Source organism: Phaenicophaeus curvirostris, chromosome 2, assembly GCF_032191515.1.
Source record: "Phaenicophaeus curvirostris isolate KB17595 chromosome 2, BPBGC_Pcur_1.0, whole genome shotgun sequence".
Classification (NCBI taxonomy): domain Eukaryota; kingdom Metazoa; phylum Chordata; class Aves; order Cuculiformes; family Cuculidae; genus Phaenicophaeus; species Phaenicophaeus curvirostris.
The window spans coordinates 81737479-81763628 of NC_091393.1; the positions used below are offsets into that span (position 1 = coordinate 81737479).

At 38.4% G+C, this 26150-nt stretch overlaps 1 protein-coding gene across 1 annotated transcript in view; it reads left to right on the plus strand.

Moving 5' to 3' along the window:
* THADA (THADA armadillo repeat containing) overlaps positions 1 to 26150 on the plus strand; it is a 166197-nt gene that overhangs the window by 124598 nt on the left and 15449 nt on the right. Inside the window, exons 31-35 of the mRNA XM_069852664.1 lie at positions 4786 to 5198; positions 5535 to 5656; positions 6968 to 7040; positions 9922 to 10066; positions 13085 to 13216. Coding sequence (XP_069708765.1) covers positions 4786 to 5198; positions 5535 to 5656; positions 6968 to 7040; positions 9922 to 10066; positions 13085 to 13216 — 885 coding nt within the window. The remainder of the gene's footprint in view (positions 1 to 4785; positions 5199 to 5534; positions 5657 to 6967; positions 7041 to 9921; positions 10067 to 13084; positions 13217 to 26150) is intronic.

A 26150-nucleotide genomic window follows, 5' to 3' on the forward strand; every position in this document is an offset into this window, starting at 1 on the left:
AAAATTACTCATGTCACTTTTGAACGTATGGTAGAATCTCTGAGATGGAAGACAGCTGAACTGTCCATCAGCTGACAGCTTGTTAATACCTGCACAGGGGAGTTTTTCTGTCCTTACTGTATGTACCTACTATTCTACAGAATAGTGCCTGCCTTCCACTGTGGGAAAAGCAGAAGAAAGTGGATGAGTAATCCTCAGAGTTTCACAGCAAGTCAGGCAAGGCATTGGTTTTAGAGTTTGCTAAACTTTGAGGAAGTTTGTAGCTGGAGATTCACCAGGTCTGCTAATTCCACTCTGCCCCTTTTCCTTTCCTCTTTATTTTCAGACCATGAAAGATCATTTAACACCATATAACTGACTGTGAAAATCAGTTGTTCACAAATAGGATTTAAAAAAAAATAACCTCAAACCTAGATGATGTGATATAGATGTTGTATGGATATCTCAGTGGTGGAAGTGTTGATCTGCTGGAGGGTAGGGAGGTTCTGCAAAGGGATCTGAACAGGCTGGACCACTGGGCTGAGTCCAATGGCATGAGGCTTAACAAGGCCAAGTGCCGGGTCCTGCACTTGGGGCACAATAACCCTATGCAGTGCTACAGACTAGGAGAAGTCTGTCTAGAAAGCTGCCTGGAGGAGAGGGACCTGGGGTTGTTGGTTGACAGTGACTGAATATGAGCCAGCAGTGTGCCCAGGTGGCCAAAAGGCCAATGGCATTTTGGCTTGTATCAGAAACGGTGTGACCAGCAGGTCCAGGGAGGTTATTCTCCCTCTGTACTCGGCACTGGTGAGACCGCTCCTTGAGTACTGTGTTCAGTTCTGGGCCCCTCACCACAAGAAGGATGTTGAGGCTCTGGAGCGTGTCCAGAGAAGAGCAACGAAGCTGGTGAAGGGGCTGGAGAATAGGCCTTATGAGTAGCGGCTGAGAGAGCTGGGGTTGTTTAGCCTGGAGAAGAGGAGGCTGAGGGGAGACCTCATTGCTCTCTACAACTACCTGAAAGGAGGTTGTAGAGAGGAGGGTGCTGGCCTCTTCTCCCAAGTGACGGGGGACAGGATAAGAGGGAATGGCCTCAAGCTCCGCCAGGGAAGATTTGGGCTGGACATTAGGAAAAAATTTTTCACGGAAAGGGTCATTGGGCACTGGCACAGGCTGCCCAGGGAGGTGGTTGAGTCACCTTCCCTGGAGGTGTTTAAGGCACGGGTGGACGAGGTGCTAAGGGGCATGGTTTAGTGTTTGATAGGAATGGTTGGACTCAGTGATCCAGTGGGTCTCTTCCAACCTGGTTATTCTATGATTCTATATTTGTGCACTGTGGTGAGGAAAGCCAAATTGTTGTGTAAGATGTGTCCCTTCTTAGAAAAGAGCCAAGTTATTCCTGTACCCACAAATGAAGCAATCCTTGAGGGGAGGGGGAAGGTGTGGGAATTAATGCACTTAATTCTTGGGAGCTTTTTTAATATCTGCCAGCATCCTGGACAAGACTTCTGTTTGCTGGGATCCTTGTTTGGTAAGGCAAAATTTGCTCTTCCTCCTCACAGCAGCTGGTTTTTCAAACTGTACAGTGAATTTTGTTTGTAAATAAAAGTATGTCTTCACTGTATTTTAACCGCAGAGCCAGGTATTTACTTTGGGAAGCAGTGTGGGTTTTTTGCTTTAGTTGGATATTTTGATGCAAGCCAAAGAAAAGAGTTTACTTGAAAGTTAAGCAGAAGAGAAAACATTTACATGAAAACCGGGGAAGATTTCTTAGTGATGAAATTGAAAGCAAGAATATTTCTGCTACATTGTAAGAAAACGGGGGCTTTCTTTCCTTCGGTACATAAGAAAAGAGTGTTGGAGAGAATGTGGAGCACAAGATGAATGCAGAAGGATTTGCTCTGTGGTGTGTTGAGGCTAAGCAAACACGCAGAGAGTCTGATTTTGCTGACAGCCTTGCTGTTGAGACATCCAGTTTTAAAGAGAGTTTCTGTAAGATGGATGAGCCTCAGTGTCTGGTCTTTCACAATTACATGGGAAAAACAGAAGTCATCCAGAAGGCTTCCAAGCCAGAAAAGTTATCTGATATGTACAGAAGAAGAGGATCTGTAGCAGATGACTCTTGTATCACGGACTTTGCAAACTATTAGTTCTAGGAGTGAGTAGCTCTGCCATGTTTTTATATGAAAATTTTTGTCTTTGGAGATGATGACTTGGAGTGAAGTTATGCTGGCCTTACAAAACTCAAATGAAGGTTTATCGAACTGTATCTGAAGCTTGGTGCTCGGCCAGTTCCCGGAGTCAATGGAAGGATCGCCACTCTCTCTGATATTAGATTGCAGGCTCTAGCACTGTTGACACAAAAGGAAAGACACCTTCCTCCTTTTAGCCTAGTGTTTATCTCTTTTTGCCTGCCTAATGCTGCTCTCCCTTGCCTTGCCCTAGAGCTTTGAATCTTCCATCCTGTTGGTTTTTAATGTTATTACTTGTGCATATGGTAGCTATCCCTCAATATAAAGCAACATTGATGGGAAATAAAAGCACTTCTCTTGAGGCGTACTTGGGAATGTGTGCATGGTTTGAACAGCTGAGCAGGTGGCCCTGGGTATTGCTGAACTGCAGCTGAGCAAGGAAGGATACAGGAAGCTGAGAAGGTGCAAGGCTCCAAAAATGAAGTTGTTCCTCTTCTTAAGCTAAGGTGCTTGAACTTGAACCTTTTTCTTTGAACTGCCTTGGGATTATTTCTGTTGTTTAACTGTTTGTGGAGTCACATTGTGTTATAACTGGAATGGAGGTCTAATCCCCCTCCAAGGCAGCCAGACAGTTCAGAAATCAGGGAATTCTGGCAGTTAGATACTTGTTGTGTGACATAGGCGTTAATACTAGTTTATGCTGTCATGCCAATATGTAATGCCAGTCTGGAGGGGTTTAGAAAATGTAGCAAATAAAAAGAGACAAGTTTGTCTGTTAAAGAGATGGAAGCTACTTGTGTCCTCCAGAGGATTATGCTGTAACATAGGTTCTCAGTGATACTATGGTTTGTTTGACTACTTCAAGCTCATTGAGGAAAAGAACTGTAGTGAAAAATGAATGACAGAACTAGTGGTTAGGTAATATGTCTGAAAATCTTTTTCAAATACTAGATTTCTTCGAAGCTTGTCCAGAATTACTCAGAAAATGCTTTTGCCTTATATGCTAGACAATGTGCAACCATGTCAAGTTTCTATGTAAATGTCAAACAAATTAAGATAACTTTGAAAGAATTTGAATATGAAAGGGCAGGATATTTAAGTGCAAACAGAAGGATTAGGGACATGTCTTCATGAGCAACAAATCAAACCCATATTTGCATTGAAGCTTCATGTAAAGTTCAGCAATCCAGTGGTAGTTCTTGGACAGGCTTTTAGTTGCTTAATGCTTAATTATAAATAGCAATTATATGGCAATGAATTGTTGTCTTTGAGATACTGAAGAAATCTAAGTAAATTTGAATCTTTGTATTTACCTTCAATGTATTTTGATATTTTTAAAAACTCAAACTTCTGTGCTTGAGTTTTTCTTCATGATTTTCCAGTAGTTCATGTATCCAGTGTATCTGAATTAAGTGGGATATAGTGTATTAATTTCCTTGCAGCACAAGCTACAGAAACAGCTGAACTGGTCAAAAATCTTTGGTTTGATATTATGAAATTATTAATTCCTGTTGATGATGGACAAGAAGGTTGAACTCGATGCATATGAGGATTTCAGCCTTTGTGAAAGTACTCTTGTGGGGTTTTTTCCTTTCACTTTCTGCTCATGGTTTTGTTGGCAGTTTTGTTTCTGCCACTTTTGTTGGAGCCTGAAAACCTCTGGCATCACAGATAGCAGAATCCTCCTAGTTCACTCCATGAGGTGGCCACGCACTGCATAAGGTTCTTGGGCTGTGCTGTGCCATTTGGGCTGGTTGCGCCACTGTAACTGGCTGAAATGCCATGGTTCCTTTGCTGATGTATGAGAGGCATTCAAGTGCAGCTTCTTTTCTCTTAGCTGTATTACCTGTTCAAAATTAATAGCTGTAGGAAAAGCATACTGTTTTTTTTTTTAATCAGTAAGTTCTTCAGATAGATTAATACAGATAGGACAGGTATATTTACTGGAAGGAGCACCACCTTAATAGTAATTGTTACTGACTGGAGCTATGCAAAACATGAGATTTTTGGTATTATCAGAATGGCCCTCTCCTTGTTTCTCCTGATTTCAGTTGCAGATGGGTAGGCTGACAAACAGCACTTTCTCCAGTCTGATTTCTAGAGCTATTCTATCAAGTATGATATCATTGCATATGGTGCTTTTCAAGGTTTCTAAACTACCTACATTGGTTTTCTAATATATTTAATACAGTCCATTGGTATTAATCAGTTTCTACAGTGGTTGTGCAAAGCATAGACAATTTTCAATACTATATTAGTACCTTCATTTAAGGAAATAGTTATTGAACTACAATTGGCAAAGATGACAGGCTATTTGCAAAGTATTGTAGCATTTTAAAGTTGTTTCAAGCTTTCATCCCCGAGTTCAACAATTTATAGTTTTCAGAAAAGTTTGTATCCTTATTTCTTTCTGTTTAAGTATGAATACACATTATATTGAAGAAAGATGGTTTATAATTCAGAATCAGTTCAAAATGAAGGAGAACTATGATTTAATTTCACGCCTGAATTTATCTTGAGATGTCTGATGTTTTTCAACTTCAGAATGACTCCATGGTCTGAATCAGATGGTAACATTATCTATTTGTTACTTGACTTAGTTTTATTCTCATTTCAGGAATACAAATGGTTGGATTTTGGGAAGAGATGAACAGAGTTATTTCAGATTCTGACTTGATGTCTGGCATTCCCTACGCATCTGCAGTTCCAGGACTGATACAGTATCTTCAGAGCATCACCAGACTTGTGATATCAATGCTGTTGGTGAATGCAGATCCTGACATCCAGAGCAGCAGTTCACCTATTGCAAAAAAAATAGCCAAGCCATCCTTGTCAATAGTTCATCTTCTTAACTGTGAGTGTCATGAAGTACGTCTGCTTGCGTTGGAAGCAGTACTGCTCTGGTTGAAGCAAATAAATTCCAAGCAAGTTGCAGAAGAAGAAGGAGGTGTATCGTGTTTACTCATTGATTTGGAAGGCGCTCTTCTCAAAATGGCTCTAAAGGAAAAAAATCTCCAATGTTTTTGCAAGGTAAAAGGGTACTTTTTTTTGGCATTTGATATGTTTTCAATAAATGATATTCTTCCTTTTAAAAACATATTTCAAACACGCATCATGTTTTCTAAATAGTATATGAGTGGGGTGTTGTGTTTGTTTGGTTTTCTTTACATTGAATAGGAGCTGTGCTAGAGTTCTGTAACATGTTCTTGTATAAGACCAAGAACTTCCTCTTGCTTTTCTTAGCACTGTCAGGAGAGGATCTTTTTGTTCTTGGAGTAGGGTTTAAGTTAGTATTTTATTGATCTCAAGTATTACACATTTATCATGAGATTGTTTGTAAATTGTTTTTTTTAATTTTGTGTGCAGGTGCTGGAAATTCTTTATCATATGGATCTCAGAAATGTGCTTCCAAAGGTTGAATGCTCTATAAAAATGAATCCAAATGAGCTTTTAACCTGGAGTTTAGACATCGTAGATTTCTCCAACAGGTGTGGTCTTTCATGCTTGTTAAAATACTTATATTTTAAAAACTTTAATTTATTGGTTTTGGACTATCAGTGTTTCTGAAAAGTGATTGTGGGTTATTTGAATAAAGAGAGCTCTTGATGAAAATTTTTCGGAGATGTAAGACAGAGATATGTATTATTTAAAAGGTCCCCAAGTCTTACAGGCAAGCACCCTGTAAATGTGCAGTAATACAGTTTCTGGGATATGAAGTTACTGTGGCTGTCAGTCAGTGAGCATAGCTCTTCCTGAATGGTAATTGCAAAACACCATAATGCATAGGATCGATGATCCAAACATACACTCATCTGCTGTGAATCTGCCATCCTGGTTTATCTGCAGATGGTCTGTGGGAAGAGTGACAGATCTGATTTCACATGTTGGATTGGCAGAAATGGTTAACCCTAAGGGTTCTCACTCCTTAATCAGAATGTAAAGTTGGCAGAAGGCACTGAAAATTTGGAGCCAATTTGTACTTTGTACTGAATTAGAAGCTGTGTCTGTCTATTCATAATGAAATAGACAGACAGGGTTAAAGTGCCCAGGCTCTAAGGGCAAGACCATCCTATTTTAATATTCTCTTTTTTTAAGCCATATAAACATTCCACCCCAGTGTTGCCAATGCAGAATATCTAGGGTATAGAGTGGAGAACAGCATTTTACAACTGTGTGCATTTGCTGCTGATTTGCACAAAATTTTCCAAGTTTAAATGATGATGTGGAGTATTTTTTTCTGGAATGAAATAAGATACTTGTAAAAAAGCACTGACTGGTGATGTTAGAGGGAAATAGCAGACTTTACTGCTCAGGTGTTGCCATTCTCTGTGGTGAGACAAGCCCTTCAGGAGCCATGATGCTAAATCTATATGCTGTGTTCTTGGACTCCACTGGGCAGCATCGAGGCTTGGGAGCCAACAATTAGCATATTCTGCACTAGTAACATTTCTAGCAGCTGCGGAAGAGATATTCCTGGAGTTTAACACCAGCTCAAAGAAATGTTTTGGTTTATAATTTAAAATAATGTCCGGTTTGTTTGACTTGGCTTCCATTTTCAAATCTGTGTTTCTATGGGAAGTATACAGATAGAAAACAAACACGACAGAGGTGAAAGTAAGAGCATATTTCATTTGCATATCAACTAAAAACAAGCATCAGGTTCTGTAATGTAAAGTGCTCAGCTGATAACCATTGCTGATAGTCAGGAATGAGTAAGAGCTAACTGTTTTTTTTCTAGAGATTAAAAGATGGCAGAAATAGCTGGGGTTTATAAAATGTTCTTTACCTTGTTTTCTCAGCACTGAAGTTCAAAGCATAGCTCTCAAGTTTGCTTCCATGTTGGTTATACATCTTTTGCAGAACCATCAGCAGGTAAGGGAAACAGATCTGCTTAACAGTATTGTAGTTCTGGAATTTTTGGTGTTAGAATTAATGGCTTCTTTTAGATAGAAGCCCCCAGCTTGTATTTTCTTGTGTCGTTGTATCTTTTCTGGTGTTGTGCCTTCCTCTCTGAGTACACTGCCATGTGATGAAATGAAACAGCCATGTGATGAAATGAAACAACCATTGATATCATCTCAGTATGTCACTCTTAAAGTAATTTCAAGTTAAGTATCTAAGTAGATTTTTGCAATGGATTAATATCAGCTTCTGAGAACGTCAGAATATTCACTATAATATGGAAAGAAAAATGCATACAGTGATTACCCGACCTGATGAATCTAGTTCCTTTACTGAAGTGCAACTTTGTTGTGGTTTGTAATAGTTGGACAGCCAGGAGGAGAGCAGATCCAAGGAGAAGGCGAGAAGCTGAAGCAGTGGCTGAGTGCAGTTCCCTTTCTCACAGTGTGAATTATGGCCTTGCCAAGTCTCAGCCTGAAATCACTGTCTGAGCACAGCAGCTTGTTGTCTGCATGGAGTTTCTCATTGCATTTCCTCTTAATATTTGTTTTTAAAACACTAAAGTAAACAGAATAACCCTTATAAAATTCAAGGCTCTGTGTCCTGTGTTCCTGTTTAAAAACTATTTAATTTAGATCTATACCAGCACAAATTACTGTCTCAGATTCCTTTTGATTTTAAATTGTTAGTCTGCGATGTCAGATATGTATGTGTATAGCAGTGCAAAGGCAGCTTTTAATGCTAAACAATTTTTTGTTTTGTTTTCCAAGATGCTAAAAACAATTAATAGATGCTTAAATATAGATAAAATTCTCATGATCTCTTTAAAAATTAAGACTTTATTTTCCTTATGTAACTGTTACTTTTTATAGAATGTGCAGCAGAATTGATTCAATATTGTATGCTAATAATCTTGTCTCATTATATTAAAAAAGGAAGGAAGCCATAGATTTGCACATAAGAATTGGGAACTTGAATTATGATGTTAAAACTTTTTGTTTAAGAAAGGCAAAATGCAAGGACTTCCAAGTTGTAAACATTAAAATAAATGTATATACCTGATTTCACAGATAGACATAGAACAAGTTATTGCTCTGAGGTTTTTGTTAATTTGCAAAGAGGAATTAATGAAAAATACGGTAACAACCTCAACTATAGTAATGCTAAAACAGCTTTCTCTAATAAGCTTGTAAATCATGGGAGATCTAGGATATCTCTACAGAGAGAACTTTGTAAAAGACCAAGTACGTTATTTTTCCATCTAAATTCTTTCTTTGTGCTTGTGTTCAGTATTTGCATCTGTATAGGGTGTAGTTTCTCTTACCCAAGTCAAGTTCTGTCCTTCTAGAATAATCTGTGTGTCTGTTCAGAATTTGAGTTAGCTGTAACTTCCTGGGAGATTTTTTTTTTTTAACCTGTTACAGAACCTGCAGAACACGATCTGGCTCTGTACTTTTGTGGAGTGCAGGTAGATGGCCATGTACCCACAGAGAATGAGGCAAAGTAGGACCTTTATCCCTTTGTCCTTCTGCTCTTCTCTGCCCTTTAACTTGACTCATCTTTTCATTTGTTCTGTTGGTTGTTCTGTTTGGTTGTTCTGTTTTTCACTTCCTTTTATTAAAAATAAGTCAAAAAGGAAAGAAAGGAAGAAAAAGAAGTTAGTAGCTCATAGCTCGAGGATCTCCAGGTCGGGCTGGTGCTGCTTTTCCCGTTCTCCTGTGCGTGAGATCCCAATCTGTTTGGTTTGGGGTTTCTTTCCCCTCTGGAGCTTCCTTCTTATTGCCGTAGTGCACGCTTGCTTGTGCCTGGATGCCACCTCCTGCAATTTACCTGTTCTGTTATCTAATGTGTGCTTGAGTTTCCTGCACCCTGACCGACCAACCGTCCTCCCAAATATAGCATTTGCTGGGGAACCCAACTCTTTCTTGGTCACTTGTGGAAGTTAGAACTTTCCCTTCCCAGTTACGGGCTGGCTATTCTGATGGAGGTCAGAGTTGACAAGTCTTGGAAGCGCTACTTGAGTTATGGGTAAAATGCACATTATTTCTTTCCACAAAAAAATCTAGTAGCCATCTCCACATATTGGAAAGAGTTGAAGCTTTGTCCCCTTATTACTAAGCAGTAGTTTTCCTAGCATATGTCTGAGGACTAAATATTTTCCAAAAGATAGCAACTGGGTTTTATTTGAATCAGGAAATACCTTTTCTAGTCTTTTTTCTGCTTCATGTTTTAGGACGGTGAGCTTTGTGTTTATCGGCCAGCATTGAAATTCCTTAAGTGTTTTGAACACACATACTATCAGAACCCAAGGTACCTCAGCAGTCTTATTGAAAAAAACTTCCATCTCCACTATCTGCAGAGCAGACAGATGGAGCTGCCTTCTCCCCTTTTCCAGTCATTCCACCATTACCAAAGCCTAAGATTGATGATGCAGCTTATACGCTCTTAGTTGTTTTTCCCGATATGTGTATGTGGCTACGTGTGGGATGCTTCTGAGAATTGCTTCTCTTTGTTACCGACCAGTATATTTGCCTTTGGCTTGTGTGTTTAGAAGAACTGTGGACACGAAGATATGCTTTGACTTGTGTGGTCGTTGGTGAGTCTATTGTGAAGGGACAGAGCAAGAGAATTGCCTATGAGTACTGCTCTGCCTAAAAGAAAATCTCCCATCTGTCTCCTATCTGTGACATAAAATAAGCCAACTTTTGAATGGACATCTCAGATTCACCAGCTTGATAAAACCCTGCATTTACTGCTGAGTAGTATCTCTTTCACAGTCCACAGGTTAATGTGATGGTGAGCAATAACATCAGATTGTACAACATAATTCTCACATGTTCTGTGCCTTCAGATTTCAGAAGAAGTCCTGAAAAAATGGGTTCAACTGATAGTTGATTTCTGTGGAGATGAACAAGAGACAGAGAAGCTGTTAGCAGCTGCTGAAGTTCTTAAAAGTATAACAACATTTTTTCTGATCAATAAGCAGCTCATTCTTGGTAAGTAGTTTGAACATTAATTTTCTGGAACATTTAAATGAAACCTGTTAATACATGCCTTAAAATGTATTGTACACAAACATATTTGGACATGGTCAAAACATCAAGCGGGATATTTTTAAAATTTTAATTGGATTTAATGTACTAAATGGACTTACTTAAATTCAGGTATAAAAAGGACATATGCGGAGCCACTTGCAATAACCAGAGAAGGGACGCATGAGATACTGTTAGGTCTCTAGGCCTCTATACATTGCTGTACAGATTTACTGGCTTGCTATCACTCTGACTTGGATCTTGCTAAAATGTCCTACTGGTGATGTGGACATACCTTTAGTTTAACACTGTGAGTGTTACAAAGTTATGCTGGCTGAATGTTGACATTAAAGGGTTCAGTCTGGAAATAAGGGACACACTCTACTGTGCGAAGAATTAATAATTGGGTCACATTATACCTCCCAGATGAAATAATTTTTTTTTAAGTTAACTTTAGACAGTCTCTTTAGAAAACCAGCAATCACACAATCCCTACACAGCCTTATTCAACAATAAATTACTGACTGAGAGGGATAGCTGTATGAAATTTTCTGTTCTGTTGTGTAGAAAACATAGGGTTTTTTCTTCCCCCTCCACTCCATCTCTGGTGAACAGTGAGTAATGGGATTTTTTGACTAAAGGGCCAGGAGACAGGTGAAAATAGGTAGTGATTGACAATGAATAACTTATTTTGCATCCTGAACAAGACAGTCGTCTTGAAATACTTAATCCCTGTGGTTTTTTTATTATAATGTGGTTATGTCAGTGGTTGCAGTTTGAGTAGCTTAAGTCCACTTATAAGGACTGGATACAAATTTTTGTTAGAAAAGAAGAATAGTAATATTTCTTAAACTATAGACAGTGGTATTTTTAAAAAGTCAGCTATTTATTTTGAGATGTGTCTTTTAAAAGGTATTTTTAACATTTAACAGAGCTAAATCTGTTATGTGAGGTAGACTTTGTGCTATTAAGTGTTCATAGTATCAGCTCTGGAAATCTTGGCCTCTGCCATCTACTTAAAGCTCTTAGTAGGACAGACATTATCATTTTATATCAAATGAAGGGGAGGCATTGGAATGAAAAACTCCCCTTCTTGTATGTTGCCATTTGGATCCAGCCTGTAGCTGATGGAGAACAGAGTTTCCTCTTTGGTCTAGTCAGAACAGTTGCTGGTTTCTATGCTTTCCAGTCAGGCGGATGTGAAGCTGTGAAACAAAAAATAGCAGCAGTTTGTATCCTGCTTAAAATTCCAGCAAAACAAAGTAAGTAACAAACCAAGCCAAGTCACAGCAACAGAAAAGGCCCCAGGGCCTCAGTGAGCAAACTGTCTGAACCAATTCTTTGCTCTGAAAACCTGGCCCTGGGAAGAAAGATGTAGTACTGACCCTTCATCTTGCCTAGAATTGTCACTCTGGGATTCTGCACAACTGTGAAATTGTCAAATACTGCAGCGAGGAGTTGAGTAGATCAAGAGCATGATCTAGCATTTAGTTGCAGTGATATAAACCCAGAATCACTCCCTTAAGGTTAAAGGGGTGATACCCATATAAATGGCTTTGATTTTATGCCTCATTCTGCATCAGCTTGCTTGACCATATATAGTACAAAGTAGAAGTCAATTGTGGTTGCATGAGATGGAGCTGTAGTCATTCCCAGAAGCTTCCAGTAAGTATGTTCATAAGAGGAAGAGGGTGAATGCCAATCAGTGTGTCTGGATCTCTTCGTCATGTTGCTTGACATATCAGAAGTATCTCTGGAAAATCTGTTTGCAGACTTCCACCTCTCCTGGTGATAAAGTAGAAACTTGCCTAGTTGTGAAAGCTGGCCTTTGTATCTAAAAGGGAGTAAGTGTCATGCTCTAGCTGTGCTACTATAACATTATTGAGTGTGTCATGCTAAAAAAAGCAACTTCATTCTGAAATAATTATGCTCCATGCTATTCCGGCATAGGAAGTTATGTGAAATACAGGAATGCTGCTTCTGCCTATGCAGTAAAGCCTCAAGCAATTAATTTTGACCAAGCAGTGAAATACAATTAATTATCTGGCTAGCCTTGTAATACAAATCTCTGATAGACCTGTTGATAACATGCTTGAAGAAAACCAGCACAGCAATGAAGCCCCAATTCTGTTGTTCTCTGTGATCACCAGAAAGTAATGTCTAACAGCTGGCTGCCCTAAAAGAGACCGTCCTGTGGATTCCTTTAATGAGAGCTGAAAAGTCAACTGAAAAGTACCCCAGCAAACCAATGAGTACAGCCTTGTGGCTTCAGCTACTCATCCTTAGTGTGGCACCACTAAATGGCTCAAAGGTTTGCAAAATTGTGAGATGTGAATTGCCACTGGGGTGGTATGTGGAGCCTGTTTGGGGTTTACCAGATGAACATCTCCCTCTTGGCAGTTATCTCTGGTTAGTCTTAACTGTGTGCAGGTCATTACCCCATGGATTAAACCTGGTTTGTTTCCAACAGATAGTGGGCATAAGGGTGGCAGGGCATGCTGGTGAGTGGTGGGGCGAGGCAAGGACTGGCATTTGTGGCCAGCACTACTGGCAGTATCTGAACAAACTTGGTTCGGCAGCCCCTGCTCCAGGCAGATTGCAACAGCAAATCCATGATCACAGCACGTTTGTCAATCTCCAGTAGCAAAACTTTCACTGTTGGCAAACAGGAATTCTGCACTCCTAGAAGTTGTAGAAAATTCAGAGCACTAATGACTTAAAGTTGAACCTGGATAAAGAGAAGTCCATTCTCTTAACTGTTGCCCACTGTTTAAACTGTCAACCACCTAGATAAAATTCACACATGCTGAAAATATTTTGATCATGTTGCCAGTTCTCTTCCCAATGGTTTGCCAATGCATGTCTCTTGTCTGTGTTTCAGTGTTTCACTGCATTTGTTGTGTTTAGGTGTAGAAACAGAACTCTGTAACTTCTTTGAATGCATATAAGGAATAGAATTCTATTTTTTCTCCATAAATATAGGACTGTCTGATACCCTTGCTATGTGGAAATGTGTGGTTCTGCTGCTGCAGAATGAAGATCTGGTAGCAAGGGATGCTGCTGCTGAGGTTATACGAGTGGCACAGTCTGAAAAAAAGAGCAGTAAAGGAACAGGTATGTTAATTTTTTTTTACTTTTAAATGTTATTGGGTATTTGGGAGACAAAAGTATTTCTCTTCTCATCACAAACTTCTTACTAACTGTAAAGTGATCCATGCATCTCATATACTTACATACCACAGAAGATAACAGCAGATTATGGTGTTTAACACTCACTGTTTTGTATCATTTTGCTTTTACTGTTCTTGGTATCATTTATGTATGATTATATGTGTGCATAAAAAAGACAACAGCAGTATTCAGCTTTATGGTTCTTGCCATGATAAATCAACTATCACACAATTTCACCTTTTAAAAGTTCTTTAATACCAGCTTTGGTCTCATATAGTGCAGTGGAAGACACTCTTTGAATCTCAGGTCATTATAACAGCTTGATCACAGAGAGACAGGAATCTGGGAAACGGTATTCAACTCATTGATTCATTATTAGGCCTTGAAATCCATTTAGATCCAGATCAACAAAGAAATTCTCAGCATACCCACAATATGCTTTCAAGGATGTAGGCCTTTTTGTCTGCGTGCCCTCGTTTAGTCAACCCTATTAATTGTAAGATAGCCACAAAATTTGAGTAAGCTTAACTAATTAACGTGCTTCACTTTAAGAGTCTTTGCTGATGCATTCTTCCATGTGGTGTGAATAAATTAGAACTTGCTACCAAGCTCATCTTGCTCTGGTGGTCCCTGCCTGCCTGTGCTACTCAGTAAAGCATGTACCAACCTGTCTGCAGTCAGTTCAAATTAGTCAGCCATCTCCATGTGAATTTCTGCTAGACTGGAGATAAAGCAGCTGTGTGGTTTTAAAAGAAGCATAAGAAAAGGCAGTAAGAATCTACATTTGCCACTACTGTAGATAGAAGTAGCCAGAAATGTGCTTGTGTGGCAGATGTGGTTTTGAGCTGGCACTGTTCAGGCACGGTGCTATGAGGTAGGAGTTGGTAAACAAAGGGATGTGTTATGGATGGCTTTCGTCTTTCTGTTAAATCTCACAGCTTTGATACCAGCACTCTCATCGCAGCTCTCGCAATTTATCTAGTTCCAGATACAGCTCTCTTGAGTATCAAGAGGTTCTGCATGTGTGTTCCTTGGGTCACCGATGCTGGCGTTTGGAAGGGCCTCCTCAAATGTTTCAAGATAGTACTTTCTCTGGACATAATACAATACTGGATTTTCTTTCTGGCTTCTTGTATCTTTTCCCTTCTTCATTGTTGCATCCTTGGCCAAGGGATATTGCCCTGTAACTGAGTGAGAGCTCTGTCCTACTAATTAATGCTAAGGTCACGTCAGTACTTGCTATTATAACTTATCACTTTGTAAAACAGAAGTGGCCATAGTCAAGGAATTAGCAAATAAAAAACAATTATGATGTTATGTTCTTAATTAGGGCCCCCCTCCCCAAACTTACATTAACCCCTTAGTTACACTTAGTTCTGCCTTCCTATTCTTTCACTTAAACTGCTTTAAATGTCTTTCACCTGTGATTCACAAAGAATGCTGCTTTTGAAAAGACAGAATCCAGCTTCTTTCTGCCTTCATTTTACGTTATTATTGTTCCTTCCTGTGATCTTTTTCCCCCACTAACCTCCTTTCAGTTCTTGTGCTTTGCTTTCTAGCTTTGGATTGGGGAGCTAGAGCAGAGTGAGGAATTTTGCCCTGTGGCTTTTGTTTACAACCAGAAGCTAACCTTTGAATGTCATTTGTTACTTCCATTTATACCCTTTCTTTTTGTGTGCACGTAAAAGTATGCAATATAGTTTGGGTCTGGGGTTTAGACGTTTCATGGATCACCAGTGCTTTCTGTCCTGGTAATTTTTATTACATTCAATTATCTGCTTATTTTTTCTCAGTTTTCATATCATGAAATTCATCACAGCACTGATTTTAAAATAGCTATGCTGATAAACTAAGACTCATTAGAAGCCATGAAACAGGTCTCTTTAAAAGATACTTGATAAAAAATTGCTGAATATCTTACATTGGCTGACTTTTCATTTCCATTATACGATGACAAATAGGTATTGTGGCCCAGCAATTTTATCATGAGATCAGAAAGAAAGATGACTCAAGTGATCAGAAAGAGGAATGGATGTTTAGAAACCCATTTTAATACATTCTGTGATTGTTTCAGTTTATTTTCATTGCCATTACCACTAGCTATGGATGTTTAGAAACCCATTTTAATACATTCTGTGATTGTTTCAGTTTATTTTCATTGCCATTACCACTAGCTAACATGAGGGAGTAAAGAGACTATTATAATTTCAGCTTCATATGTACATCAGAAATTTTTATGTCATAGTAGCTATTATATTTCCGGAAATACTTCACCGTAGAAATAGGTTATGGTGTGTTTCGCCTTTTACTGATGTTTATCTGCTGTACACAGAGCAGGAATGCTCCTCACAAAATCCAAGCACTGGACTTGCCAGAAATTTTGGCACTAGCATCCTTATATCCACACTTCACAAAATATCTCTCTTGCGGTGTACATGGCATGTAAGGTAGTAGGCTGTAGCTGCCTCTGGAAAAACTGTATTGTCAGCTTAGGAAATTAACACCTGAAGTGTTTAATTTATATGTGACATCCAGACGAATCCCTGATTATAGCCTGACAACTGGCCCTGCCCTTCATGCGTGATACAAACCAGCATCTGATTATCCTGTGAAAGAACGAAATAGGAGAGGATGTGTACTTGTGTCTAACAGCTGGACTGAGACTGAATTTGATCTGCTTCTACAGAGTGAGTTTTGTAAAGTTGGGCTGCTGTTAGTAATAACAAAGTTATTTGCATAGATTATTATAGATTTGTAGAGTTGTTATAGGACATTTTTCCTTTAGTACATGTTGCTGAATGTGTACAGTATGATAGAGTCAAATAATTGGTATTTGCTGGTCATTTATAGATGATGAAACTGCAGACAAATGATCCAGTGCTTAGTGTGGTTTCACTTCTGGTAACAGCTCGTATCTTGTGTAATGCTTTGAAATGTTGAGTGAGCTACTTGAAGAGAACATGAACTTGGTTTCTTGTTATTTGCTCATGCTTTTTAGTGAGGGCAAACCCTCTGATTTCTTCAAATAACTAATACTTGCAGCTTTGGATCACTCAAATTATGAAAGCAGTAGCCTTGCAGAGTCTGAAATGCAGGGTAACAAAGAGTATACAAGAACCCTGTGAAAACTGCAGCCCTCCCCTTTTGTTTGAAAGGAGAAAATTTCAGAAGACCACTCACTGATACACAACAGAGCTCCTAGCCTCACTGTAGCCCACCCTTCACCCCCCAAGAAAAGCCCGGAAAAACCTACTGTTCTTTATAGAAAACAAGAGCTTCAACTGATAAAAGTAAAGTTAATTTTAAAAATTTCCTTTATTCATACAGAGAAGCTTGATTTAATATCACAATATGTCTAAAAGCTCAATATTAGGAGGGAAAGTTACTGGGATTGGCTGATGGCAGTCATTTTCTGAGCAGAGCAAGTCAAACAGAATCCTGTCTCCCTAGAAAGGAGAAACCTTTTTGTTTTCTTTTTTTTTTTTCCTTTTCTTTTTTCCTTTTCTTTTTTCCTTTTCTTTTTTCCTTTTTTTTTTCCTTTTTTTTTTTCCTTGCTAAAAATACCAACTTAACAGGTAGTTAAGGTTTTCCTAATAGCTTGAACAATGTAAGCCCCATCTGTAACTTGAGGTATTGTATGTATGCTTTGTTGTTGTTTCGTCATGCATTGAGGAGTAAACTTCTGGGGGATTTTATTCCTTTTAGTATGAGGGAGGGTACAGGAAGTATTGTATTCAGTGTAAGTGTAGAATAGCTGCTTTGAAATCTAATTAAATTAGTGACCCATGGCTGTGTAAAGTCTAGACCTATTCACAGCAGCATGTCTTATCCAAGAGGGTTACTCCTTCCAAGAAAGAAGATCATTTAAGGCAGGGAAATAGGAATTTTCTTTCTTTTTTTGATTGCTTTACTGAATATCCTGAAAAATTCAAGTAACTCAGTGTTAAACAAAAACTGTATTGATTGGTGTCATTTTCCTTTATGGCTTTTTTTTATATAGAGAAGCATTGCCTTAAGTACAGTTATGAACTTGTCAGTGTTAGAGAAGTTTGAATAAACTGTACTGTACTGTTACTACTACAACTAAGGCATTGCAATTGTATAAAATTCTATTTAAAAAAATATACCTTTAGTCAGCTTAACCTTTATACTGCTAGATTAACAAATTAACCTTAAATTGGTTTAAGACGATTTTTAGTGTTGTCAGCATTTGCACCAATTTAGTTGATTTTTAAAATTGAGCTGAATTAAGCTTAGAGCAAATAGATTCACAGATTTGAGTAGATATTTGAAAGTCTCTGAATTATTTAGCAGCCTAAATACTCTTCTCTAATGTACTTTAGGCCCTTGGGAACCTTCTACATTTATTGTTTAATAGCAGCATAGTATAAAGGTGAGCAAGTTAGTTCATGGACTGGAAATTGTGTGGCTGCAGCACAAGCTAGAGAAATGACCCAATCTGAGCATCCCATCACTGGATGCATTGTAAGCAATGCAGTCCAATGTTGTTGTTATTTCCCTTGAGTAATTTTGAGAATAGGATTGGGGCTAGTAATGATGTAGTCAGTTTTGAACATGCTGCTGATTTAATCCACTGGCCAAAAATTTGAATGCATTAATTGTGTCCCTTCCATTACCATGTCATATGGTTAAAAAATAAGCACCAGATGATACTCCTGTGCCAAGAGTTTCTGAATAATAGGCCGTGCAAAGTTCTCTTTTCTTCTCTTGATGATTCTTCCCTTCCTGACAGATTCTACTTTTTATCTTAAAAAAAAAATTAATGAAAAAGAGAAATGTCCTATTTTTTGATTCACCAGCAAAAAAACATTGCTAGCTGGCTCATTTAAAGAAGCTTACTCCTTCTTCTGAAGGGCATCCTCTTGGAAAGGGGTGGGGGGCATTGTTCTACAGAGCAGATTCTTCTGGAGATCTTCATTGCTAGGTATTGGCCTGTGCTTTCGTGTCCCATAGTATCTCAGCCCCTGTCTCATACTATGCATGTGGGAGCATTTCAGCAACTTTCATTTTGCTTATCAGCTAACGATATAAATGTGAGTAAAGGGAAAAGTTAAATGTGCTGCTTGGGGGAGAAAAAGAAAAAATATCATAATTAGATGACAGAACTAAAACCTTGTCAAGGTGACTTTGAATGCCTTTCTAGGCTTTAGTATTTGACTTGAGTAGAACCTTTCTCTTTGTGAACCATGCTGTCTCCTTGGTATGAAGAAAAGTAAAGTGGCTTGTCTCTTGCATCTTTATTTCTTTCACATATCGTGAATATAGAAAGTAAATTCAAAATAAACTCCTTTATGAATCTCAAAATAGGTGTCTTTTTCATGAAGGTGCAAGCAAGGCTTATTTGCACGTAGGGGTTTTGTGGGGGGAGGGGAGTGGTGGTGTCAATAAGCCTTAGCAGAGGTATGAAAGGAGAAATTAAGAGAAGATCAGGCTAACTATATTAAGAGATGAGAGGAGAAATTCTGCTCAGATTTATGTTTCATGTTCTTAAAAATCTTCCTCTGTGAACCTAAAGCTATGCAGAAGTTTTCATACATATGTGCCCTAAGAAGATCTAGTAAATCACTTGAGTGAGAGATGGGAGATAATGCAGTCTGTGTGATGTCAAAGCAGCAGAATGGTCTGGCATTCATCATCAACACCACAGGTTATATCAGCAAATCATGGATGACTGGCGTGATCCCAAACTTGTACCCCAAATGTCCTTTACAACTGATCCATGAAGTATTTCAGGACAAGTGACTCAGATTTAATCTGCTTCAGTTGCTAGTGAAACAGCTAAGACTAAATGCTGGGCAAACCTAAAATACTAAAAACACCATTGTCATTGGTAGTGTTCAGCTGCATGATAAAAGCATCCCACATATTGCTCATGAAACAGTAAAGATACTTTATTTTCATTGTCGCCTCAAGTGCCTGTTGGCATTTGAAAAGGTGTTTTCAAACTATCCCTTGAACTACATGTAAACTTTGGCCTAGCAAAAGGAGCTTTTCTTCCATGTTTACCTTTGGGTAAACATGTGTTAAATAGGCTTCTTAGAGGAGCGGTTTGTCAGCATATTGAGTTAACCCTTGTCTCTCCAGAACTAACTGTTAATTACAAAATGCCAAGACTGTGCTGTAGGAATGGAGCAGGAGGCTAACTGGGGGTCAGGACCTGTGCACCACTGCTGTGTGCAGGATGCTTGTAAGACGTTGTGTCTCTCTCACTTGATGAAGCACATAGAGGAGGGATGCTAATAAGGTGTTCACGATTCTGCTTTTTATATGACTGATGTGTTCATCCTCTTGACAAACTTGGGGACAGATTCACCATTTTTTGCTCTGTTTCTGTGTTGCCATAACCTTCTAGTAAGGCAAATGGAAGGACTGTGGTGAATAAAACAAGCATCAGGTTACTCTGATCCTGGAGAAAGATTAATGTGTAGGATTTAACTTTTCTCATGCACTGATGTTCAGGTTAGGCTAAAAGACCTCTGAGGCCCCAAACAATTCCTTTAGTTGTGGCTTTTAAAACCAGTTCTGGCAGCTGCCTGGCTTTGAGAAATAGGTGGTAATTACCTGAACATAAACTAGGGAGCTGCATGCATGCAGACTGGTTTGAGGATGCATTAACCAGAGTCTGTGGCAGGACTGTAGATGATAGATTTCCTTTTTGTGATCTAAGTCAGACTTGGCCGTTTTCTTCTCTATCCTGAGTTTGAATTTCTTTTCTATTTAGAGATTTTGATGGAGGGGTTACAAAATGCACAAAGTTATAACTTCTCTACAGAAAGAGCTGTGCTGAAACTGTTGTCTGGAGCTCTTCCACTAGCCAGCCTGAAAATGGAGAATGTTAGTGCCATGGATAGCGACAGCAGCGTACAAAGGATTGAATGTCTTCATTCTAGATACGTGACATCAGCCATTGTGGTGTGGAAAGTTAAGTTTCCCACAATTGAATCAATTTCAAGTCTTTCCTACTGCCTTGGGTAGGAAAAAACAAGTAAATTGGAAAGAACATTTTAAAAGTACTTATTGCTGTCCATGATTTTCAAGCTACATTAAAAGTCTCTTATAATTTTGGAATCTGTTAGTCAGAAAAATCTCCCAGTCAGATCTTGTGATATTGCCACGGGTTGCTTGGGAACGGTCCAGAAGTCCTCACAGCGTTGTCTGGGTTACTAATGGAAAACCGCTAATCATGTTAGCCAAAATATGCTTATGTTCCTTGTACTGGGGGCAAGTGGAAGGAAGTTTAATGAACTTTCTTTCTGGGATCAGTTCCAGGATTTCTTCTGCTTTGACAGTCACCTTGATAACTGCATTCTGGTAACTAGATGCACGGCTCACTAAAAAGAACTGGATTTCTACACTTGCTGTAAAAGAGGAGTGTTTTGACTTAAAGGGAGTTGTATATTAGTTCAAATGGGAGTTTGCATTTGTCCAAATGGCCTTTCAGCAGTGGAAAGCAGAAAAGGATCGTACACAAGACCCATCTAAGCAGAAGTAGAAGAGAGCATGATAAAGATGCAATACAATCAAAAGGAAAGGAAACTCATAGAAAAGTAGAGCTGCTCCTGTTGCAGAATGAGATGATTTTCTACAAATTATATTTATATTTAAAAGATTGTGCATGGAGTCTATTTAATAACCTATGTTAAAAGCAGTACTTCTTGCAGCCTTAATTGAGCAGTTTGAAGTAGTGGCAGCTGTTTGCAATATTATAGTCAAACATGGTGTAGGACTGTATTCACAGATACTGTGAGGTGGTGACATCTCTGTGGTTATGTTAGATAAGTCATGCTGAGGACAGGAGGAGAGGTCAAACAGCTGCCTGTGTATTCTGGGGATCCTTTGAAGCAAATCCTAGTGAGGGAGGCAGTGGGTGTGCTACCGAGAATTACTAGAACACTCTGCTTGGTGAAGTGCACTAGATATTACTGAAAAGTAGTATAAAACATGGAAGGTAACATCACTGATAATGTACTTACACTGTCTCTAATTGTAGGATCATAAATGGGGTTCACAGAGGAAGACAGACAATATTTTCTGTAAAATGTTGCATGTTCAGCCTTCTGCTTAAGGAACCATACCTCTGCCTGTGTCTTTTCATTCCCTTCTATGCTTTTAATGGTTAATACTTACTTATGCATGTGCACAGAGTATGACATATACAGGAAGACAAATGTGTAATGATGGCTGTTTAAATCCTGGTAAACTAAATAGTTGGTAAATACCTGTGCTCGCTGGTGACTACCTGATGACTATGGTGACCTTACATTTAAGAACTTTGTTCCAGAAAGCGAAATGACACGTGGTAGAGATTATTAAATACTTACTGCAGCCAGAAGCTACAATTTTGGGTTTTTTGCATCTGCTGTAATAGTTCCAAGAAGGTAACAATTACAGGTCAGTTGCAAGGATGAAAGAGTTGAGATCTTGGAGTGTAAAGGTATTCATCTGGTCTCTCTGCCTGAATTAATTTAGGGCTGTTTCAGGAGCAGATTTGACCGGTAGACTAACTGTATCATATTTTTATGCTACTAGATATAATTTGTGTCTTTGTAATAATATTTCTTTTATAGCTGATATTCTAGAATTATACCTTAAAAATATTTCCTACTGTTATGAAAACTTTTGGAAGATCTGATTGGGAAGTAATTGAGCTCTTTTAAGATTGCCTTTATAATACAATTGTTTCCTGGTTTAATGATGGCTCTTGAATAATGTTTAGCTATTGTCCCTAGGTGCAGAGGAAACATTGGCTGAAAAACATAGAAAATGAGCTTATTTATTTTGTTCAGAAAACTCTTTGGTAGTTACCTTTGGGCTTCAAGTTCCATCACTGAATATATTCTCTGCTTTTGTATTATTTTTTTTTCTGATGCCAGATCTTTTTTCTTTAGTCAAAGATAGCGTAGAGGGTGGCTGTTTGCTATCCACAGCTTACCTACTAAACTTGGAGTCTCTGTGTTTTGGTAAAATATTAATGAAGAACCATTTACTTAAAGCCAAAGTAAATTCACACCCTCCTGCAGTTGTTTATGAAACGTCCTAAGCTTATGAAGCCAGGTTTTCTGATACATGTTGTGAAAGTGTTGTCCCTTTCGGCTTAACAAACATATGCCCTTTTGGTAAAAGCAAAATAGCACTGCTATTGATCTTCCTCTGCTTTTAAAATATTTCACTTTTTTTTTACTGTAAAAAAAAAAAATCCTATGTGTGTTTCTTTGGCTTGCTTTTAACTCCTGGATTAATTATTGAAAAAAATAAGTAGCAGTGTTAATTTTCTTCATTGAAAAAAAAAAAGTTTTGCAAGCTGGGCCAGTAAACTATGCAAAATCAGCCTCTCCAAGAGCAAGCAAAAATGGAAGGGCTGATCATACTCTTCTGAAAGAGCTTTCATACATTCTGTGAGTAAGCTGAAAATACAGAAGAGCTAGTGCTTTGGTAGCCTTTCAAACAAAAGTATTCTTTGCAGAGGGGAGTAAAAGAATGTCAAGGAATGCCAGGTGAAAAGAAATTGTATTATCTGCCCTACATTGACTAGTTTTTATAGCTAGGTCATGAAGGGTTTTGGTGTTTATTTGTTGTTTTGGTTTCTTTGGTTTTTTATAGTTAGCATTCTGCATTGCTAATTGTGGGCATACACAACAAAAATCAACAAAAAATGCTCAGCTTTTTAATCATATAGACTTCTGAAATGTGATTTTAACAGATTTATTTAGAGACATAATAGAGGTTCCATGTTCTATAAAAATTGTAGGATCTGGCTTAGAGTGTGTATGACATTTTGTTACTGTATTGACCTCTTGTTATATCAAGGTTCAGATGTGTTGCTGGGACTCCAGTTTTATTGGTTTGAAGAAGCAGAAACGAAGCTTGCAATAGTAATATTGTAGCTTGTTGTAGTTTCATCTGTAGAAATGAAGTCTGGGCACAAATTGCATTGTTTTGCTGACTAGTTGCTGCAGTTCACTAATTTTATTAATACGACTTCTTCTGTTTCGCTGCTGCTATAAAAGGGTAAAGCTGCCCCAGGAGATTTCTTTTTGAAAGACCAATGGCTTTGTGTTGCAAAACAGTCAGAAAAACAACATCGGGAAAGAAATCCTGTTGCTTCAAGAAGAATTGTTGAATAACTAGGAATTAAGCAAAGGGAATAGTGGAGAGAATAACACTGTAAGAACGAAAGGGAGTTGCATGTAATTTAAAATTAAAATAATTAGGTTTTATATGGAGCTCAGTTTCTCAGAGCATCCTGTCAGGGGTTAGACATGGTTGAAATCGGGATATGGAAGTTGATGTTAACTTTTGAATCATTCATGACCTGGCGTAGGTGAAGGCTGGCAAAAACGGGGTGCTGTTGTAACTGGGACTGGACGCAAAAAGGCTTTAGTTACCTGTGACCTGTAACCGCCCCCCTGCTCTTCAGATTGCTTAAGATGCAGAAGTCCAAGTGAATATAGCCCAGCATCTCTGATATTTTTGGTATCCTGGATGTCAAATACACCTACAGTGCCACTGAGAACTGTATTCTAGAAGTTCTGATTGGAAAGATATGGGAGAGCATTAGGCAGGTGCACGCCCATACACACTTGTTTTTCTTATTAGGGCTGTGATGGGATACTGCTGAAGTCATGTGATGTGCTGGAGAGCTTGCTATATTTTACAACTTTACAATTGATTATTTCCATACATTTGCTACCTCATTGCCCTGAATGCACAAAACTTTAAAACCCTGTCTCAGTACTGTAGACATCCAGTTTGTAAACTGTTTATATTTAAGCTAAATATATGAAATATTAATTTAAATATCTGTATTGTACATAGAAAGAATACAAAAATGTGTCTGAGATGTACATGTATAATGCTATGGGAAATGATAAATTTATTTTTGTAAATGTTCTGCTTATGGAAAAGCAGCTGTGGCGAATGAAGGTCTCTGTCTTTCAGCAGCAGAGATTCAGTAGATGTGAATGGAGCAAATTTCCTCTAGTTCTGCCTTTGGCATCATAAGATATCACCTCTGCAAGTATGATACTGAAAGCCTGTGCAGAGCCCTATGCAAAATATTTGGCCCATGCAAGGCCCATGCCTTTTGTTTCAAGGTATGCCTATAGGCGATTGGTATCTATTTGTAATGCCATTTTGTGCTGAGAGGTATCTCACCAAGAATGAGGAGATGATATATTGCTGTAAGCAGATTTTTGCAGACAGTATTTCATTATTTTATGTGGGAGTGGGAGTGAGGTAGGGAATTCATATACTTTTGCAAACTAACCTAAACCACCAGCTTGTTTTCATGTAAGCCAGTGCTCAGCATTTTTAATGACCAAGATAGTACCTACCTGTGCTGAAGTCAAAGCAGCACCCTAGAATGAAATGTGGTTTTATTGTATTACCAATTCCCTGAGCCATAGCCTTCCCACTGATGTGGTTGCTTTAATTTGTGATGTGTTGATGGGGGGGAGCAGCTGTGGGACACAGCTCTTACTTCAGAACCTAAGATGTGTAAAACTCAATGTCTTTTCTTTCCATAAACAGTTCCAAATGACCTCTTATAAGAGGAACTTGAAACTGGTTTGGTTGAACAAATTGATTTCTCATGTATCAAAAAGTAAAGCTAAACATCCTTGGAAAGCATAGAAATTTAAATTTTGAGAATTAGACTTCTTATAAAGGGGTTTTGATTTGTTAGATTTAGAGCAAGACTGTTGCAATCACTTTGAGGAACAGAATTATTTATGGCAGTTGCTTACAGTACCATTGTAATGCCACTTTTATGTGCTTTTAATTTTGTTCCTTTGCATGGTCTGTGCCATATTAATGATCACCTTGTCATGCTAGCAGTACAAAATGGTTTTATAAACAATTCCCACTGGTAAGATGAAAGTGTTAACAGAAATACTTTAGTGAAGGTCTTGATTAACTTATATACTTGGCTTGATCACAGTAGAGGTTAGACTTACAATATCTTGTTACCAGGGCTAATAAAACCCATTCATTTTTTTTCATGCACTATGTTAATTACCCTTTTATTTTCCCTCATGTGCAGACGCACACAAGCTGATTTCATGTTTGTGTTGAAGACCACAGTTACACTTTGCAGACTTCTCCTTGCTCTGCTTAGAAGTTCAAACCCAAACAATACCAACTTTCCCTAATTCTAGAATCTGTATATTATATATTGTAATGCTAGAACTTCACGGCTGTAGACCATTGCACTTAGGTGCTCAACAACCTACTTTTGCTGTTAACAGGAGAAGATAGGGGTTTTTTTCTTTTTAATTTCCTTGTATTTATTGATAGCTCTCTGTCTATATACAGGCTTTAAGAAGCACAACTAAGAATTATATTTCCAGAATACTTTTCCTCTTTAGTTCACATTTGCCAAACTTAAACTCTTCAAGTAAGTCACCATATTGCAGTATAGTATACTAGCATCCCATATTCCATCACTACTGCCTCTCAGAATCATCAGGAAAACTGCTATGTCCCCTGTTCTCTGAAAGCTACTAGAAGCAGGATCAAATAAACCTCTGTTAATGAACAAGTCAAGGGTCTTTCCAAAAAGATATTCCCAATATTGATTTCCTTATTCTAATATGGTATGTGTTGCATGGATTAGTTTGATTAGGCAAGACCATACTGAGACAGGAAACAGTGTCTTAGGTTATATTCCAAAGTATAAAGGACCCGATCCTTTGGAGCAAACAACTTCACACTCCCCTAATGCAAAGTTGGTGCAGAGTGCAATTACGGTAAGGTGTAAAGGAAAGCCTAGGGATGAAGGGAACTCAGGGTGAAATAGTACTTATATATACAAACTGAATTCTGTCCGCTGCTGGTCATTTTATGTCAACCTCCCAAT